The sequence below is a fragment of the Glandiceps talaboti genome, chromosome 7, assembly GCF_964340395.1.
Source record: "Glandiceps talaboti chromosome 7, keGlaTala1.1, whole genome shotgun sequence".
NCBI classification, from domain to species: domain Eukaryota; kingdom Metazoa; phylum Hemichordata; class Enteropneusta; family Spengelidae; genus Glandiceps; species Glandiceps talaboti.
Genome location: NC_135555.1, coordinates 4,347,622 through 4,368,271, shown reverse-complemented (window position 1 = coordinate 4,368,271; position 20,650 = coordinate 4,347,622). Strand labels below are relative to the sequence as shown.

The 20,650-nt window shown below is 33.9% G+C and overlaps 3 protein-coding genes across 3 annotated transcripts; 1 reads left to right on the top strand and 2 right to left on the bottom strand.

Moving 5' to 3' along the window:
• Positions 1-128: 128 nt before the first annotated feature.
• LOC144437635 (tetratricopeptide repeat protein 5-like) lies at positions 129-9,071 on the bottom strand. The gene is made up of 10 exons (XM_078126618.1): positions 9,023-9,071; positions 7,925-8,057; positions 7,047-7,258; positions 6,548-6,695; positions 6,020-6,111; positions 5,278-5,331; positions 4,219-4,365; positions 3,462-3,676; positions 3,017-3,161; positions 129-2,330 (listed from the first exon to the last, which is right to left on the bottom strand). The coding sequence occupies exons 1-10, from the start codon at positions 9,068-9,070 to the stop codon at positions 2,211-2,213; spliced, it is 1,314 nt and encodes a 437-aa protein (XP_077982744.1). The 5' UTR covers position 9,071; the 3' UTR covers positions 129-2,210.
• Positions 9,072-9,320: 249 nt separating this feature from the next.
• On the top strand, positions 9,321-14,612 carry LOC144437407 (uncharacterized). The gene is made up of 8 exons (XM_078126336.1): positions 9,321-9,362; positions 10,285-10,410; positions 10,629-10,797; positions 11,044-11,233; positions 11,817-11,865; positions 12,592-12,800; positions 13,154-13,280; positions 14,012-14,612. The coding sequence occupies exons 1-8, from the start codon at positions 9,321-9,323 to the stop codon at positions 14,228-14,230; spliced, it is 1,131 nt and encodes a 376-aa protein (XP_077982462.1). The 3' UTR covers positions 14,231-14,612.
• Positions 14,613-16,970: 2,358 nt separating this feature from the next.
• Positions 16,971-20,443, bottom strand: LOC144437816 (NADH dehydrogenase (ubiquinone) complex I, assembly factor 6-like). Its single transcript, XM_078126843.1, has 6 exons — positions 20,351-20,443; positions 19,977-20,075; positions 19,375-19,474; positions 18,490-18,623; positions 18,187-18,288; positions 16,971-17,542 (listed from the first exon to the last, which is right to left on the bottom strand). The coding sequence occupies exons 1-6, from the start codon at positions 20,426-20,428 to the stop codon at positions 17,357-17,359; spliced, it is 699 nt and encodes a 232-aa protein (XP_077982969.1). The 5' UTR covers positions 20,429-20,443; the 3' UTR covers positions 16,971-17,356.
• Between the last annotated feature and the right edge of the window lie 207 nt (positions 20,444-20,650).

Sequence of the window (20,650 nt, the reverse complement as noted above, 5' to 3'; positions counted from 1 at the left end):
TAAAACAATACTTCGGAAGTCCAGGAAATATAGGCACTTTAATAAACTATGGGTTCTGGAGTCATTTCAGGATTTTACATCACCTACAATTACTTCCGAGAAATATCAAAAACAGCACAATCACTTTTTGTAAGTTGACCAATTTATTTCTTTTAGTAGTAAAAGTTGCACTTCTCAAGATTTCTGCTTCAAAGGTTTATTCCTACCAGAGTAGGAAAGATTGTACTTTTAATATTCCCCTCAGATATGTTTCACAAACGATGAAATATATGCATGTTTCCATGACGGTAGTTTTCTTAGCCAACTAGTATATAAAAATGGTGCAAAAACAGAGCATGATAATATTAAGGTGATATGTAAGGCACTTGCGCACATCTGGTAAAAAAAAGAGACAAATTTATGTTGGTTTCCAAACCATTTTTCAATAAATACATACTAAGATTGTGTTTCCAAGAATGAAAGTTCAAGACAATTTATATTTTTTATAAAATAATACAAAACACACAGATTCTTTATATCTTGGCTTGGCAATGTCTTCCACAGTATATGGAATATCACTTACATAAGTGTTCAAAATATAATAACAATATGAAATATGTAAAATTGACAGTGACAATTGATATCTGCAAACACCAGAAACAAACTACAGTTTTCAAATTGTATAAATAAACACCCCTTTGTTTAAAATTTATGTATTCTTTATCTTCACATGTGTGACATATCATATGGTGTATTGTTTCTTTGAGCTCTACTATTAAAGGAACAGTCTGTAACTGGAACTCTCATGGCAAAAATAGTGTTCACAAAATCAGTGTGTTTGGTAAGGTTGAGTTGGAACCATAATAACAGAAAAGAGGAAATCAGCTAAAGTTAGCATCAAATTAAACTTTTGTTCCAAACATAAACTTGAAAATTATTAATTATTTTTGAATGCACACTTCAGTTTTTGTCAACAGATTGCCCCACTATTCAGTACATATGACTTTACAGACACGTGAGCTCAGATAACGGTCATAGGTCAAGTCACCAGATAAAGTTGGCATACTTTCCCTATACAGTGTACCACTGATAACTTTAGTAACCCAGGTATATTTTACTGACTTACCGCTCTTCACAAAAACAATGATACATATAACATTTATGGAGAAGCAAATTAACATTGATACTTTCCTGAAGGGAGGAGGAAGTCAGGGACTATACTTAGGATTTCTTTTCATGAAAATCATGATCAATGGATACTCAACCAACACATACAAAGAGACGAGATGACTAAAGGATCAATAAAACATAGTTACTGTGGAATGTTACATTAGAAACAAATGTGACAATTAGATACATCTATTAGGCATAAAAAAATAAATTGTGTGGTTCAGATTACATTAAATTCTAAAATAGGTCGGGCAGGTAGATTTTTTATTTTATTTTATTGTATATTTTTTTTCATGTGTGAGTGTCTAGTTCAGGTTTTCCATTGTTTTCCAAATGGTGTCTGTGTTGTTTATTTCTTCCTATCAGATGTACAACCATTACAGATTGGAAGAATAGTTTTATATTGTCTTTTTAAGTTGATGTCAGTTTCTTCACCCTCTATTTCTAGCGAGACTTTGCGACTTTCGCGATTTTATTATTATTTTTCTTGAATACATAAAATGAAAATTTAGGGTTGACGTGAAAAACTAGGTGGGGTCAGGTAACCGGAACCAAACAACTTTTTTTATTTGGCCTTATGAACTTTTATAACATAATGATTTAATTATTCAGCGTTACTGTCTCTCTCTGCTCAGGATCACTCTATTTCATGTATTGTCAATAAATTATGTCGTTAAATAACTTGCAGATCAGGTTTGAATCCAGATAAGCACTAGCTCTTCCAGTTGCTTAAAATGAAAATGTTAAAAAATAACGAGAAGCTCCTAACATAAAAGTATCCAGTTACAGACTGTATCTTTGATCTGCAATGCTATTACCAGTACTGACAATATAACGCTATGAAGATTGCAACTCTTGTTTGTCAACATAATACACTCAAATTTCAGAACAGAATTTTCACTTTCTCATGTTTACAAATTATAATATCCATTTTAAATAAGACTTTTTATCATCAGAACACAATATTTATCACATTTCATCACTAAAACTGGCATAATCACATTACATTACAAAATATATGCAAAGTTGCTGGCGCAATGGTTGTCATCCTGCTCTGTTATTTATTCACTCTTAGCACTGACAGTCAACAATGAGGGCGCTTGTTTGTCAATACCAAGCTTCTTTCCATTTACAACCATAACCATTGGTGTTTCTACCCTCAGGCTGTAAAACTTGAAAGTCTGAAATTTGAAGACAAAAAAATAAATGTAGATATACAGGGTCAAAATATATCAAAGTTCTGAGAGTGTGAAATCTTTCACAATTTATATTAGCTGATATATTACTTCATGTCAAGAGCCTACAGGAAGACTTTCAGTGCAAGGGGAATATTGGATGTTTCAGAATTATTTTCAGGAAATTTAATCAGCATTTTCTTGAATATTGACTGACTAGGAAATCATGGATTACTTCCATGTAGAACACAAAATCGAGTGTAAAGCAATAACAGAAAATTTGTTTTTACATTGTTTTGTATAAAGTGCAGATGGATGTGAGGAGATGTGTAATAGTTACCTCATTAAAAAATTTAGTTCTCTGAAATCTAATAATAATAATAATAATAATAATAATAATCTTTATTCGTCCAAATAAATTTGGAAATTTGTTGAAAGGTCACTACAAGAGCAGCGACCTAGTGTTGAAGACACAGGAGGAAACTGAGGAAATCTACCACTGAAATCAAAATATCGCATCCTCCCACCTAAATGAAAGTATTTTCGTTTAACTTAATCATTTACTTGTTAAACGAGTACATCCCATCCTTCTGGAATAACAACTTTCATTGATTGTTAAGACATATCAATTTCAATGAGTAAAGAGAGTAGTATATTGTTTCAGCATCAGACGAAATATTTTGTACTCTCACCTTTCCACCATGCTCTACTTGGTTCAGCTGTGCAAAAGGTTCTGGTATAGCCACAGTATCACCAATGATCACACCATAGCCTTGTGCTATGTTGTACACAGTCACTGCAAAGCAAGTACCATCTGTATCTACCATGGCAAATGTACTGAAAATACATCAAACATAATATTGTGGTATTCAGATTATTACACACACTTTTCAAAATGGGATAAAAACAACAATTTTTCACAACACAATCATATCAGCACATTACATGAAAAATGTAAGCAGTGTGCAATGAACTAGGTCTTACTCTTCAACTAGAAGACTACTTGCATCAATCAGATTACCATACAAGTTGTAGTAAAGAATCAGAAGACAACAAGCCATGGATATATAGAGAATTAAAAAATGAACCAAACTAAGAACATGAGACAACCAAGCTATTTTGTCATATTATACTTACAATGGTATAGCTTCATCAATAGTGACACTGCAGACCACCTTACCCATCACCACAGTTTGGGTATTTAGACCTATAGCTAGCTGATTCAGCATCATATAATTCAATTTGACTGTATCTCCTTTAGAACTTGTATACGATCCTCCTCCATATGGTCCTAAATCTTTCTCACTCAGTGATTTAATGAGTCCTTGTAGTCTTTTGGATTTCAATCTCCCCTATTATGAAGATGAAAATATGTTATACATGCATAACATTCAACATTTGATAATGTCTTGTTTTTGGACTGCAGCATAGACAGACAAATCCATCCAGCTATTACCATAGACTGCATTTGCATCCAGTGCATGGATACTGGTACACTCCTGGCTGTGTCTTTTACAGCACCCACTACATGGATATGGGTACACTCCCGTTTGTGTCTTTACCAACTCAAAAAGTCGAATGCAATTTTTTATATAGTATCCCATGGTATGACATTCAAAACTAAATGTCATACAGTGGGACTTATAGCTTTGATTATGTTCAGACACAAGAACAACAGGCATGATAATTGGTGTCCAACATACAATATGCTCTCTGAGTATTAAGCCAATATGACATGCCAATGATGCACAGTAATTACTTGTAATGCACCACAGCATGGTGTTCTTCTATCCCTTGCTAGGGGGTGCCTCATACGGAAATCCTGGTATTTATCAATATGACATGACACAACACATGTGTACACACTGTATTTGGAGAAACAAAGTTCACCAACCTTATGATTGACAAGATCTGTAACCTTGGCTAAATAATCTAGCAATTCTTTGAGTTTATCTTTTGGTTCCGTCCAAGTTGGATCTAAAGCCGAAGCTCTGGTGAATCCTATCAGTGCTAACTGGTACTCTTCTTGGTACTTGTAAGCCTAGAAATAACAATGATAGTTATAAATATAGAAAATTCCTAGTGGATGTAGAGATGCAAAGTTTGGATTATTGGTAATGAATAGATACTATTAGTCTGTAAGTTACGCCATGACGGGGCACCCTCACACATTGGTCAACCCCTCCCACGTCTGTATCAAACTGGTGAGAGGAGACCAGTGAGGGCAGAATGACACGACATATCTTACAGCCTAATACTCTATAGGAGTTGGAGAATACCTCAAATTATATGACATAGTAATCCAACCAACTGACGTTTTTGTGTATATAGGTATGAATGATTTTAAAACACATTTTACTGCATAAACATTTCCAATGACAGTCTCAACAACTCTAAATACATAGACAAAATGTCACAATATTAAATACTATACTCTTGAATTCAGCACATGCATGTCAGATCATCATGTGTATGTATACATGTTTGACACTTTTGGTTAGTTGAACTTGAACATAGAGGTCAAAATCAAAGATCTAGGTCTCATGAGAAAGCTCATTATAGATAATATGGATGTAGACATTCAAACGAGGCTTCTAACTCAAAGAATCTAAATTTTTGTGACAAATATAGCCATCATTCGGCCATTATCGCAAAGGTGGCAAAACAAAGGGACTTGCATATGTTGACTATATAATCTGACATTTGTGCTAGGTTTGATTGAAATCGGACCATGCATATTTGAGATACAGGTGAAAACAGACTCATGCATGCACAGACAGATGGGACCCAACATAGTAGTTCCCACTGGTCTTCGCCAATTGAGAACTAATAACAGCCTTGTAATCTAAACAAACAGCTTGAATCCATCTAAAATGCCACGTTTCAATTTTGAATGGTCAGCAAGTACAGATGTAATGATGTGGAGAAGGCTACATGCTTACAAAGTACTTACTATTGATCTGTTGAAATGTAAGTCTGGATTACAGTTGGCAACACTGTCTCTTTCCTGAAAATAAAGTAAATGATATTTGCCTTTACGTGAGCAAGTGTTGTACAATATGCATGAGATAGGTGTAAGATAGGCAGGGGTAGGACTGTTACCATACAGTACTATGTTCAACAGACAACAAGATATGAACTATTTCAACAACAACAACAACAACAACAACAACAACAACAACAACAACAACAACAACAACAACAACAACAACAAAAACAACAACAGCAGCAACAACAATGCCAACAAATGGATTTATATACTACGAGGTAAAATAAACCTGGTTTTTTTTCTGGCTTTTGCTTAGGTTTCTCTCCAAAATTGTAGTAAAGTGTCATTCTGTTCAAATCTTTGAAATCTGTATTACTAGGGTCATTTGAAGAATTCAAAAAGAATGTATTTACACACACACACACTGATGACGACAGACTGACAGACAGACATACAGACAGACAGACAGAAAGACAGACACAGACACACATACACATACACAGATAGACAGACACAGACACACACACACACACACACACACACACAAATACACATACATACACAGATAGACAGACAGATACACACACACACACACAGACCAGACACACACCATAACCTTGGGGGAGCTGATTGTAATAGTGTACATATGAATTCCTATCCATACAGTACTACGATGGACAGTCTGAACTTAGGATGAGTTACTTACAGCTTGTGTGTATGCTTTCAAACACTGCATCAAGATTTGTGGGCTCTGACCAGAAGCAAAGAACAGTGATAAATATGCATTACCAAGGATGACTGTTGGCAGAAAAAGATAAATGCATTAAAACATTTAGCAATCTTAAAGTTGTGGTGTAATCTAAACGTAATTGAAATAAATCATATTTTATATTAGACTATTAAAAGGGACATTTTTTCACCAACAACTTTTACAAACAAACAAAATATGGGGAAGCATATAACGGTTTAACCCTATCTTCAAGATGACAACTTTTTTGCTGAACTTTCCATTACAATGTAACAGCATTATGACAGCATGACTGACTGACTGACTGACTGAGTGACTGACCAACTGTGTGAGTAACTGACCGACTGAGTGAGTGAGTGAGTGAGTGAGTGAGTGAGTGAGTGAGTGAGTGAGTGAGTGAGTGAGTGAGTGAGTGACTAAGTGACTGATCGACTGTGAAAAGGATTATATACAAAAACACTTATTGTTATTAGTGGTAGTACTTACACCATGATGTACCATCTTTGAGATCCATTTGTACAGCTTCTTTGGCAATGTCCACACTCTCTTGAATACATTTAATTTTCTCTGAAGGATCTGATCCAATCTGTCTCAGCACCATGGACAAATTCCTCAATGAAACTTTGTTTCTGGACTGTAGATTAGATGAAACATCATCATAGAATTCTCAGACTTAATAATACTCTAGCCCAAAAACATGGAAAACTCCGAGGACATTGGCCAGGTTAGCAACCAAAGTAATAGCTTGTTCACAGCACTTATGATATAATCTGTTCAATCTCTTGTACCTCGCTTGTGAGTAGAATTGCAAACTGCTGATAATATGGTTTGAAATTTCCCCATAAAATTGTCCAAGCATGTTGTTTGTCAGCCAACGGGATGTCGTATATGATCATTCAAATGAAACAAACTACAAAAGTAATATCATGCTTTACATTTCTGGTATAGGGAAAAGAAGTAAGTAATAAAAGATTACTTGACTTACATGATTAAGTGCTCCTGTAAAACAGTTCTTGGCTGAATCAATGTCTTTATTTTTCCAGTAGCATTCACCAAGTTGATTCCAGGCTTCTACAAGTTTGGGGTCTAACTTTACAGCCCGGGATAAAGCATCATAGGCCCCAGAATCATATTTGGGTAAAATATTTAAAGTTTTACCTTGTAGCATCAAGTAAATTGCCTTATTTTGAACTTTTTCTGTGTGGGAAAAGAAAACAACTTATAAATGATTTAAATATTAATAACAGCGGTCAACAAAAACACAGTTAACTTTTAGAAACTAATTTTCTCATTTTTATATTTGTCAATTTTGTATTTTTTTGTATTTGTCAATTTTAAAAATATTTTTTCCATATGCGGTGTTTAATTTGTCTGGCATTTATAGTAAAAGTGAAGAGTTACAGTACAATTCTTTCAACCATTCCAGTTTTCCAGTCACAAGCTGTAATAAAACTACCTATTTGTGACTAGTTCCTGTTTAAAATGAAGTCTATAGTCATTAATCACTATAAAGACAAACTGATCATCAAAATAAACCGTACTGTCACTACACATTCACACATGGATTGATATTATAACATAGAACACCAGCCATGGTCTGAGTTCACAGTTTTCAGTGAAGTTGTTAGTTTACTGTCTGGGTGTGTGTATAATGCAATATGTGTAATCTCAGGTCTGAGGTGTAATAGATTAGCCAGCTTTTGCCTATCACCAATATTACACTGAAAAATAGATAAACACATTGCTAGTAGGTATTTGTAGCATAGCTTGAGACAGACACTTGGTCCAATTTAGTTGCAATTAATAGATCACATTCAGAGTTGTGGAAAAATACAAATTCTTGCATATGCTTTAATTGATTACCTTGCAGATTATTCAGCACTGATAGTGTTCTCTCCATTTCCTTGGAAACATCATCTGTTTTGTTAATTGCCCTTGACAGATCATTTCTCTCAAAGTAATGATCTCGAAAATCATATAATTTGTCAACAACCTCCTGAAAAATAAACAAAATAGCAATTTTTACTTATTTCTACATACTGCTCAAATTTCATATGCAAAATGAATGGGTTGCTAATGCAAAGTTGTGTATGATAGCGCATGTATGTTCACATATCAGGCTATGTAATCATGGTAGGAGGCACTTTCATATTACTATTAGTATACTGAAATAGAAATATATAAACTGTCTATAAATATTTCAATAATGTAAAATATGTCATAGATATTTAACATTGTTAGGGGCGAGATTAATAGTTAATGTAGGATAACTAAATTCTACTAAAAAACATTTGTCAGATGAGAACTAAAGTGGTTCAAACCCCCCCCCCCCCTTAAAAACAGACAATACATAAACTAAAAGAATAATGTTTCTTATCTGCATGGAAATATTGATCTTGTCCTAATATAGTGTGATTCTGTAGACAAGGGCAAGATTTAGAAAAACACACCACTTTATGCACTTGGGAAGGTCAGCTACAAGAGTCAGTATTTAGTAAATGCATGTATGAAACTAAAAAAAACACCAACAAAACAAAAACACACAGGTACTCGAATCAATCTGTATGATTTAAAAAAAAATATGTATAGTAAATAAGGTCTTATTTACTATACATATTTTTTTTAAAAAATCATACAGATTGATTCGAGTACCTGTGTAAAAACAGCTAAAGGTATAATTAAACAGCAACATCAACACATACAACGTAACGATGACAAGAAGAAACAATATTCAACAACAAGAAAGATGCCCCGCCCACTGACAGTAATATTAAAAACATTGAAAGAAAGTGAAACGAATATTCTGCATCTCAGTCAATGTAATCTACATACGGTGTACACTATGCAGAAAAATCCTGCTCTGAAAATGTGTTTTGTTACAACTTTAAATATAACATTTTACATGACGAAATTCCCCGATCTGGTGTAAACCCAGAAAAAACACGCTTGTCAAAGACAAACCTGCGCAGCTTGCAAACCATCGCCATCAACATTCACACTTTCCGCCATCGTTCTCTCCTGCTATGTCTGAAAATGATTCTTGTCTTCATAGTACAAAATTCGTATACATTTTTCCCGCCCTCAAACATTTCTTTGTTTTTTTATATGTGTACTTGAATACTGTTGAAAGACAAATTATTAACAAATATTTATCGCAGCACAATAAAAATATTTCCTTTTTGCAGGTGAAAATAAACCACGTCAAAATATTACGAACACACAGTTTATAAATAAATGTTGAATATTTGCTTAAGTGAGAATGGCTGAAGAGGTAGATGTCGAGAATTTGAGCTGTGAAAAGGTAAATTTTAACCATATTTGGGTGAAAAGTTAGATGTTCCGCAGGATAACGGATGTATATATAGTAGATTGAATTCCAAGCGTCATGCAAAATTTGATTTTACTTTGCCAATGTTTTGTTCACATCATAACATTGGCCAATGAGAGATCGGTCATAATTCCCTGCTGGCCGCGCCAGCCAGCAATCTTTCAAGTCTAATGTTGTGTTACAATATATCCACGATCCATGTTTGGTTTATTCGTATAAAAACTCATCATGATCTATTACCAATGCATTCTTGTAACTCATGAACGTGCTTTCTTGTTGGTGGAACAGTAATTTCAGTGACATTCACATTGGTCAAGGCAGATTCAAAATAAAATAATGTCGTTTAATATATATAATAACTAGTTCTGGATTTATACGCTACGGGGTTTCGACACGTCTTCTCCCGTTCTTTGACATTATTGGCCGAATAAAATAGGGTATTTATTTATCATGCTCTTATGACATGTGACATCTTTGTTGCCACAGTACACAAGTGTCCAAACCTTTTGAATTTCAACATCATATATGTGAACGCGTACTTTTGATAATCCCAAAGATGAATTTTATCTACATGTATGTTTATTCTTTTATTGACGTCATGTGTGATTTTGTATTGTGTACCTTTCGAAATTCCTTGAAGAATTTTAACGGGTTCGAAAAATATTATTCACATGATTCTTGTGCAGTATGTCTTTCTTTCTTTCTTTCTTTCTTTCTTTCTTTCTTTCTTTCTTTCTTTCTTTCTTTCTTTCTTTCTTTCTTTCTTTCTTTCTTTCTTTCTTTCTTTCTTTCTTTCTTTCTTTCTTTCTTTCTTTCTTTCATCAGAAATGTTTTGTTTTAAATTACTTATCTGTCTTTAACTTACCCAGTATCTCACTATATCTCTATTTGGTAGTTTAAGTCATGTGGTTTGTGTTGTGGATTCTATGGGCCATGCTTTGAACAGCCTCTCTGTGGTACTTGCCATGCATTCTTGTATCCAGAAGACTTGGAGCAAACACCTTGTATCACAGTAACAGAGGTAAGATGTTGTTGTTGTTACAACTTTATTACAGGCTCTTAGTCCAGAGAAGAACAAACCATAACCTACAGACCACACCAGATTTATCTGCTATGTTACATGATTCAGAACCTTTGAACAGTTCAGTAATTTCACTGAGCACTAAAGTAAGACTTGTCAGGCATGGTGTGGATTTATTTATTTGTTTATTAATTATGTATTTATTTATTTTTGACTAGACTGAATCAGGAGACTCTGGCACAGAAGAACCAACTGAAGAAAGAAATTCAAAAGTATTGGTGTCTCCAACGTCAGAGAGTTTAAGTTGTAAACTAACAGCATTATCTGTTCATAAAAAAGAAGAACGTCCTCTGGAGGAGGGAGTGGTAGATCTTTTACCAACAGAAGGTAATGACACTAAAACCTATCCAAAGGATTATATATTCTACTAGGTTGTTATATTATCGGTAATTCACTTTATCATGTTATTTTGTTATTTTATTAATTTTTGTAATCTCATGAAGTACATGTATATAAATGAAAGATTTTACCAAAACACAGTATCTGTAGTCTGTGACATTTTGATTGAATTAAACCTCATGTTTTATTTTCCTGCATTGCATATTGATTTCTTTGGTTATTTTATTTTCACAGTCCTCCTAAAAATATTCTCCTACCTTGATGATGTGTCGTGGTCAACGATAGATCAAGTATGTATGAGATGGAAAATGTTATCAGACAGTGTGCAAGACCAATGGCCATGGCAAGACTTTGTGAGGCTGAGATGGCCACTATTTAATCCACAGTACAAAGTCAAATGTTGGAAGACCATCTTTGTCAAACTGTAAGTTTACAGTTATACTCTGTTTCTTCAAGCGTATACTGTGACTTGTTTTCTGCTACCCCAAGTATTTCCTGTGCCCAGCTAGTCTTGTAATAATTGGATCTGCACTTCGGGGGTTGTTCAATAAAGCTGAAAATTGAGGAGTACATGTACCTCTGTGTGGGCACCCCAGTGGCAACTTCAGTCACTTTTAAAGCTTTTTGATATAATGCCCATGCAGGCATTATTTCAAAAAGTGTTGACCCATGACATCATTTTGAGTTGAACAGCAGAAAACAGATTAGATGTATTACAATAGTTATTATGATGATTCTACACAAGTAGATGTAGGGCAGGTGTTTAAATATTGTATGTACAATTATTTTGATCTATTGTTTTTCCAAACAATCCCCCGGTGTGTTGGTAATGTTTTTCATTATTTGTTTTGTGCTAGAGGCCAAAGTACAGAATATATTATATCATATGATCATTATCATTATCATTATGTAATTGTATCATTATCCTAATTATTGCTATGGTTTATTTTTTTTAAATTGTAAATGTGTGTAAGTGTATAATTGTCTTAATTTTGATGTTAACACAGGTTAGACAGTGCACCGTGTAGGAAGTGTATAGAACAAACCAATATGCAGGTAAGGACTTGATACACTAAAGTATGGACAAGACAAAAGTTTATGTATGACAGTCTCCTTTCAAGCTTCATTGACTACTCATGAGATGGTTCATAAAAACCTCTGTAAATATATGTTGAATAATTGACAGTACAGTCTTGTTTTAATAAAGATATTGTTTGTTCAAGTGTTTTGGGTATTTTTCTAGGAGTGGTCCTTCAAGTTATAGCAATCATCTTTCCGCTCCAAAAATTCTTATGTTCCTATGTATATGTATATGTATATGTATATGTATATGTATATGTATATGTAGTAATGACATTCCTTGAGTAACCAGTACTGTTTTGTCATTTTGTGTACTATCCAGATATTTTACTACTTTTTTTTTGCCAGGCTCTTAGAGCCCAGTTTCTACACAACTATAATATTATTGTGATTATGATACTGATATTCATGGGTGAACAAATCCACTGGTCCTGGGTCCGAGACTAGCGATTTTGTTTGGGTGGACCACACAAATTTTACCTTGTCTGGTCCGTCGGACCAGTACCTTACTGTTAATAACTATGTTAAAAAGTCATCTGAATATACAGATTCATAGGTAAGATTTAATGTTTCACATTAGTGGGACCTGGGACCACTAATTCTTTCAGCAGGACCACTGGATTTTTTAAGGCACTGGTCCGGAGACCACCAGTTCACAAAATGATTTGTTAACCCCTGAATTATTTGATTATATCCCATCAGCAATCCATACCAGATGGTCAGACAGCTATCACATGGAGAAACAAACGACTTCGTAGTGAAATGAAAAATCTTAAACAAGATCCTCCTGAGGGTGTGCAGGCCGTACCATTAGACAGACACTGCTCAATATGGCAGGCTACTATTACAGGGCCAACTGAAAGTCCATATGAAGGTGGACTTTTCTTTTTACATTTACAAATACCTAGCAGGTAAGTGGCTAGTGCTGTCTGACATGTGTCACCAATGTTCACAACTGTAGATGTTTGGCAAAAATTTATTCACTCAAGTTTGCATCAGCACCTCACTTTGTTTAAACAAAGAATAACTAAGAAATATGTATGAAATTCCTAACAGATGCATGTTAAATTCTGAATTTTGAAATCAAAAAGAAATTTTTTGTAATTACCATTATAAAAGTATTTCTATTGAAGTCATCATTTTTTAATGCTGTATATCGTATTCAAGTCAAACAAGATAACTGCACTTCAACCATTCCTTTGAAAGATCTTCAGTCCAGGCATAGTTTTTACTATTCAACTAAAAAGTTAAATGTTTTCTTCAGCTATCCAATGAAGCCACCAGTAGTAAGATTTATGACAAGAATATTCCATCCTAATATCAGTCGTCATGGCGATATTGGACTTGATTCCATACATCACAATTGGAGTTTAGCATTGACTATTTCTAAGGTAGGTGAAATTATCAAAAGGATAAAGTTTTCCAGATTTCCAACATCTTGTATACTATTGATCAATATAGGTCAGTACTGGTGGTGTGTTTGTTCACATTAGGACACACATACTTAATTCTGTGTTTCTCATCGTAATTGATGGGTCAGTTGTTCGGTCAAAAATAAGTATTTGTACATGCTAATGATACCTTCAATCCATAATCATAATTTATCAGTCTGAATAACTTAGAAATGACAATTAAAGTCAGAAGGAAACTTTGAACTATTTGTTTAAAGTTTATTATAGTTCTACAATTTCAGCAATAAACAATAAGATTTGTTCAGATACACATTTGTGGGCTACTATCATACAGTTTTGTTATGATTTTTTTTCTAATTCTGCTATAGAGGGTGTTGATTGTTATTTTTTTTGGCAGATTGAAGAAAAATAGTGTTGGTTAAGTCGCATGAAAAACATAAAAACATAGTGTGACCACCTTAATCAATATTTGTACTGTAAACATTTGCTGCATGTACAGTATAATATGAAGGGAACAGTATCAAGATTTTCAAAATGTCTCATTAAAGGTCTTTTGTAAAGTGCCTTTTCACAGAGATCTACACAATGTATGATTTTATTCACAGTCCTTCGATGCTAGGTGCTTTATTGTATGTAGTACAGATAGATATATAGTATGTCAAATTATTTGATCTGACATTTGCTGTCTATTTTGATGTGTTTATTTACAGGTACTGATTAGCATTCAATCATTGTTGACAGACCCTTACTGTCATGTGTGCATGGAACCAGAGATAGGGAGGCTACACCAAACCAGGAGAGAGGAGTTTGATCGTATTGCTAGGTTATGGACATGGCGGTTTGCCATGCGTGATGTACTCATACCTAGAGAATTCACTCTGATACAGAGTCGTGAAACAGACAAAGAAGATGATAGGCAGGCTAGGTGATATCAACTCCCTTATGTGGATGTGTAAACTGATATTTTAGGAATACTTTTCTTAAGTGTCATTCTAATATGTTAAAGCATAAACGTTGGAGAGAATGTCTAGGTTAAAAAGGTGAACAAAAATCAGAGTGATTTTAATTTAGCTGTGTGTGTATTTCAAGGGACCTGAACAAGTCATTTTCATCACTCCTACATTGTGCAACTGTCTCATACCTCATTAACCCTTGCCAAACAATGCTGAGGTTACAGTTTCAAGAGTGATGAAACTAAATTTGTTTGTTTCCCAGAATGCCTTTCACCAGTGTACAGACCTATTCTTAGTCAGATTTGTCCATTTTTACAATAGGGAGGTCAGGAGGAAAATGACTACTCAGTCCTCTAAGCATATAGAAATACACCTAAGATAACACTGCCTTGCCTTTGCTCCCCTTAAAAGTTCAGCTCAATGGGCTTGCCTGAACTGGATCAATGAAGGAAGGTCTGAAATCATGCACACGGAAAGTCTACAAGTCCTCATTCCTTCTTGATGTCAACATAAACTCAGTTCATCCATCAACGTAAAAGACTGAGAAATTCACCAGGAAGACAAGTCTGCAAAGATATTCAGCCTATTTTCAAACATACCCAACATTACCAACTTGCCGGCTTTGTTTCACATATCTGTTACAGAAGATTGAATCTGACCTGTATATAAAACATTACATAACTGTTGTCCATCACAACTCGGATTAATGTCCATTTAAAAACATTCTTGTAAATGTCAGTTCTTCTTTATAGTTTTATCAAAGGCTCCATTGAATGGCCAGCATTTTAACTTACTTAAAGTATATCTGTGAAGCCATCCATTTTTTTTTCTAAACATACTAAATACATTCATTGTAAAAATGTACATGGGTATAGTTGTGTAGCATATGTATACTTTTACTATTGTAGTATTTTACTATTGTCACACTTTGTAATAGTGTGTTGCAAATTCCTACAAACATTGTCAAAAGATTATGTGCAATATTTGGATGTAAATTACACTGTATGTGAGATCCTGAATGTCAATCAGACAGCTGTATAATTAAGTGAAAATGTGTGTATACATGAATGCATTTATTTGTGTCCATACAGTAGGTTGAAAGTGCCCTGTCTGTACAACATGTATAACTATCTATGTACCTATCCACAAGACATGTGTAAATGTATATATATACAAATTGAAATGAATTTTGCAATCTTTTGGATCTGAGGCAGTCATTTTTTGTAGAAAATTTGAATTATGAACATATGTAGCATCAATGATATGTAAACTTGTTCAGTTCAGTAAAGTATTGACTGTCAATAGAAAAAAAAGAGAAGAAATTTAAACTGATGGAAAAGAAACCGGTATTATATATCCCCTGTAGGGTTTGTCGTAAGTGAAACCTGGAGAGAACATTATCATTTTATGTTGTTTTCATTGTTAAACCTTATATTGGTGTAGCATAGAAAATGTTAGACAAGGTGAACAACATTGAATATCTGTGGAAACCTCTATCATTGGTGAGGAGTTGCAGAAACTGTTAAAATGAGGACTGTTGTTTTGGGAATGGGCATTAAACAAAAGTAGGACAGACAGACAGACAGACAGACAGACAGACACACACACACACACACACACACACACACACACACACAGACCAGCTGTCTATTTGTCTTTTGTTTCTTCACATTTGTTGTAAGTAATGTGTGTTTTAAGTTACTAAATGTGGGATTATGTTTGTTGTAGGAAATAACACCAAGAATCCAATCACTAAGCAGTGCACAATCTGAGGCTTATTAATATACTCTACTGATAAGCACTGGTCAGTGTGACCTCTGAAGAAACAACGTTTTGTTGTGGATCAGAATGACAAAAACTCTTCTTGTGAGTAACAACATAGTAAGAGGTAGGGGAACACCAAATGTTGGTGGGTCACAAGAAATTGCTATTTGCATCAGTTGCTTTAATAGAGGGTACACTGTTAGTATTTACATGGATTTGTAAGGGTTATCTACGGTACATAAATGAATATACATAAGCTTCAGATAGTGCAATAGATCATCATGATGCAAATGACATCTGCAAAGGCATGATATACAAAGTAGACCTTGTTGTAATAGTTTTATTACTTTCATACAATCTATAGTGTTTTACATAAAAGTGTACAGCTGAAATGCCCAATGTATAATGTTACAATGTTATACCAAATAATTTACTACAAATCCAGTGCTGTGTATACATGTACGTGGTCAAGATGTTTAAATAAATAGCTGTAATCAGTAGTGTATATTCTTTTGCAGAAGGCAAACTTAACTATAAACATTTAAGTTATGAAAGACAACAGTAGTACTCTGTTTTTTTTGTCATTTACTACATGTTCACTCCACTATTATATATACCATTCTTTTTGCAGAAAGCACATCCGTTTACTGTCCTAATATGTAACTTGGAGTAATCCTGGGGAGTTATTCAGTTTTGGCAAGGCTGTATCACACACAACAATACCCAAAGACATGATTATAGACTGGTCTCAGTACAAAATACACTAAATTTGAGATCTTAGCATTATTGAAAATAGACACAGTCCTGAAAAATATTGGACCCAATAATACTTCTAATTTAAGTCTGCATTAACACTGGTACATGTTTTATTTCTCTATTACCGTTCAGGAAAATGTAGAAATATTTGCAGAAACGTTCTTCTTTGATTTTGAATGCATATCTTAACCGCTATACAATGTATTTATAGGTAGTCTTCACAGCATACATGTTTGTAAATGGCATAGCAAACATTCCAGTATCAGGGAGACTATCCGAATTGTGTAGGTAAAATTCTCCAATATATTCAGATGTATATACATTGTATACACATCTATGCATTCAAACCAAGCTTCTGAACTTGGAAAGTACTAAGCAGAGCATCACTTTGTTCCTTATTCTTGTCAGTGCTACTTGGAACTGGACAGATCTGTTGATTTATCTTTTCCTGGAGCAAGGAACAAAATAGTCCGCAGATTGTTAGTGTAGAATCTGAGCTTCAACCACCTGTATCAGAAAGTGATAGTAGTACACTGAGGGTATGGCAGTTCATCAGATTACTAAATTACTGAATATATGTATTCAGTAGGTTTTCCTCATAGACTGCATCCACAGTGAGAATGGTAGCATTGTATTTCTTTGTTGTAGACTGGGATGGAATATATTAAAGTCCACTTTCTGTATTTTCTTCAGATATGTAGCTAATGGAACTGTCACTAGAAATGCTGGAAGTGCTTCCTTTGGCACGTCTTTCTTCAGAGACCTTGCCTGAAAAACAGTATTTTAGAGATTTGGCTAGTTGAATCATTTCCATAATTATGCCTGTCTCACTTTAAAAACATACACAAGGTATTTGATACAGTTTCAATGATGACATCATGATAAACATGAAATAACACAAATCACCATGTTTATCAAAGAATTAATGAAAACCTTATGTACTTATATCCTGCAATTGTTGTACTTGGTGAATAATTGTGATCACCTGCACTGAAGTCAATGACAGTACTACATACCCTGTATAATTATGTCTTATACCATGAACAAGCAATGTTGAACAAAAAATATGGAATTTATAAACTGGTTGTTCTACATCACGACAACATGTGTCTATGTCATCGGTTCTGTTGTGTTCGAAATATGAGTAAAAACATTCAAAACTGACATTACTTTCCCTCATTTTTCTTTGATATTATGGTGTAATGATATCATTCTCCCAATAGTTTTCTTCATTCAGCTGGAAAATACCATTGACCTAAGGGTTTTGTCACTATGAGTTGCTACAAAGCCACTTAGGCCATTCATATTTTCCTTGGTTGAATGAAGGAAAATATTGGCGAATAATATCTAAGTATGCAAACTAGAAAGTCATCATAATATGTGACATAGAAAATTATAATTAAATAACTCACCTTTTCTAACTGTACATGAGCTTGACTGGCTATCTCATAAATCACATCTGTCAATTTTTTGTCTGATTTGCCTTTGATGATTTGTTCCTCTGGTACACCATGCTACAGAGAATAAGATTATCAGTGCTAAAACATATCTGTGTTTAGTATTATTTGCCAAAATCAATAAGCTGGCAAGTTGCATTTTAACTTCTGCTATAGCAAACCTGATTGAAAGTTTTCACTGCTAAACTACCTATAATCAAACTACATCTAAAATGAATGAACTCTTTGGTGGAAAGGAAATAATCATTCTACCCATACCTTGATAAGAATTTCCATAGGTAAATAGACCCTCCTCTTACTGGCATGATATGGTGTGGATCTGAGTAATGTGACAATACCCTGAGCTTTTCCAATGTGAGTGGCTGCATGATCTGCATGTACATTTCGTATACCTATATGTAGCAAAGGAATACCAAATATGGTAATATTGATTTGAATAACAGTTTGTATACCTATATAAGGCACGTCTATTTCACACACCTGTATAAGGCAAATGGCATACCAAATAAATACTAAACATTAATTTCATATAGCGTAAAGGTAGGAGTAAATTATATTTGGGTACTGATAACCACAAAAATCAGGAATAATAAATTTGAATGCAACAACAATAGATGACTTAGCAGAATATAGACACTGGAGATAACTCTCTCTATTCAATTGTTGAGACAACTTTCAACGATTGTCTTCCTCTTATGTCATACTTTCGAGCACAAGTGGTTTTTCACACATCAAATTTTACACTAATTTTTCAGGTTTATTTTGTCTGCTCTATTTGCTTTCAGGTATTTCAAGGATGATTGTTGAACTATTAAAAGACAAAATCAGGTTTGGCCAATACTGTATATATTATCATGAAATGAGTTTAAATCCCTACATACATAAATGATAATACTACAGTACATATTGTGGTCTATTGTAAATAGCCATAGATTCTAAAATTAAAGGAAAACACCACTCCAGGAAATAACATCATTTTTGTAAACTTTAGTCAATTTATGATTTTACATCACTTACATTATGTGTGATTGCTGAAAAATACGAGAAATGACTCTCTACAACCCAAAGTTTACAAAAATGCTTTTATTTCCTGGAGTGGTGAAGCAGTGAAATATACATAGGATTCTGGTCTATTGTACATACCCATAGATTCTAAGATTAAGTAAAGCAGTGAAGATGAAGTATACTCAGCATATTCTTCCACATCAGACAAACTTCTGTATGAATTATTAAGATTGGTTTCCTAGTGACAATGACAAGACAATAATGCTGTAAGTATAACATTTGCCATTTTGAAAATTGTATGTGTATGTCCTGAAGGTTATTTATCCAAACTTAAAACTACAAATGCACACATGGTTACATTTAGAATAGACCATACATAAGTTTTGCAGGCATACATGTACTTAATTCAGATAAGCTAAGTGGCATGTATGAACTTAATTCTGATAAGCTAAGTGGCCTTTACGTACTTAATTAAGCAAAGTTTGCATTTCAAATTTACAGTAACTTCACACTATTGTCTGATGAAGTAGAAATTTGAAGAATTCAGTCATCAAACTTGATAATGGTACTGGCAATGATCTTGTTAATCCGAAATTGTTGTTTTTTGTGTACAAACAAATGCCCTGGGGGCCTGGTAGAAAGAGGATTAACATTTTACATAATTTTTGTTTTTGTACATCATTTACTGTGAAGACTTCAAGTGTACACTTTAAATGACAAAACTATTGTTATCAACTTACTCTACCATCTATAACTCTTTTAAACCACCTCTTGGTCAAATTATGAGTCACAAATGCTCTGTATAATTCTACAATGATGGGACTCTCTCTTGGTGATTTCTGAAAAAAATCAAGAATATTATGCATAGCAACTTTACAAGTGGAAAATATATTGTTCTTGATTCAAAGCATCAATTGGACAGTAAAATATAGTTACTTTGGAAAGGTAAATTAGGAATAAATGTGACGTTTTGCTCCATCTTTTACTCAATGATTTAATTATTCAGCAGTATTAACGTCTCCGGAACTGGCATGAGTCTAAAAGTCATATTGCACTTTTCACTGAGACTAACATTGATAATATCATGGCCATATTATCATGATTATTTACTTACCTCATAAATTTCATCCACAACATCTCTCCAAAACTGCATCCTCATCTTAGCAATCATTTTCTCAGACACCATATCCATAACGGATGCTAACTCAACATTAAATGCCCGTATAGCAAATGATGCTGCCCTAGCTTCTTCTGGTAGTAAAAGTGTACACAGAAAGTTTTCAAAATCTTGTTTCCTACAAATTAAAAAGAAAACAAAAAACTCATATCCTAACTGGTTTAACAATTTTAGTATCTGTCCTATGGCAAGATACTCCATCGTCTTGTTGCTACTTGTTACACCATTTGTGAAATC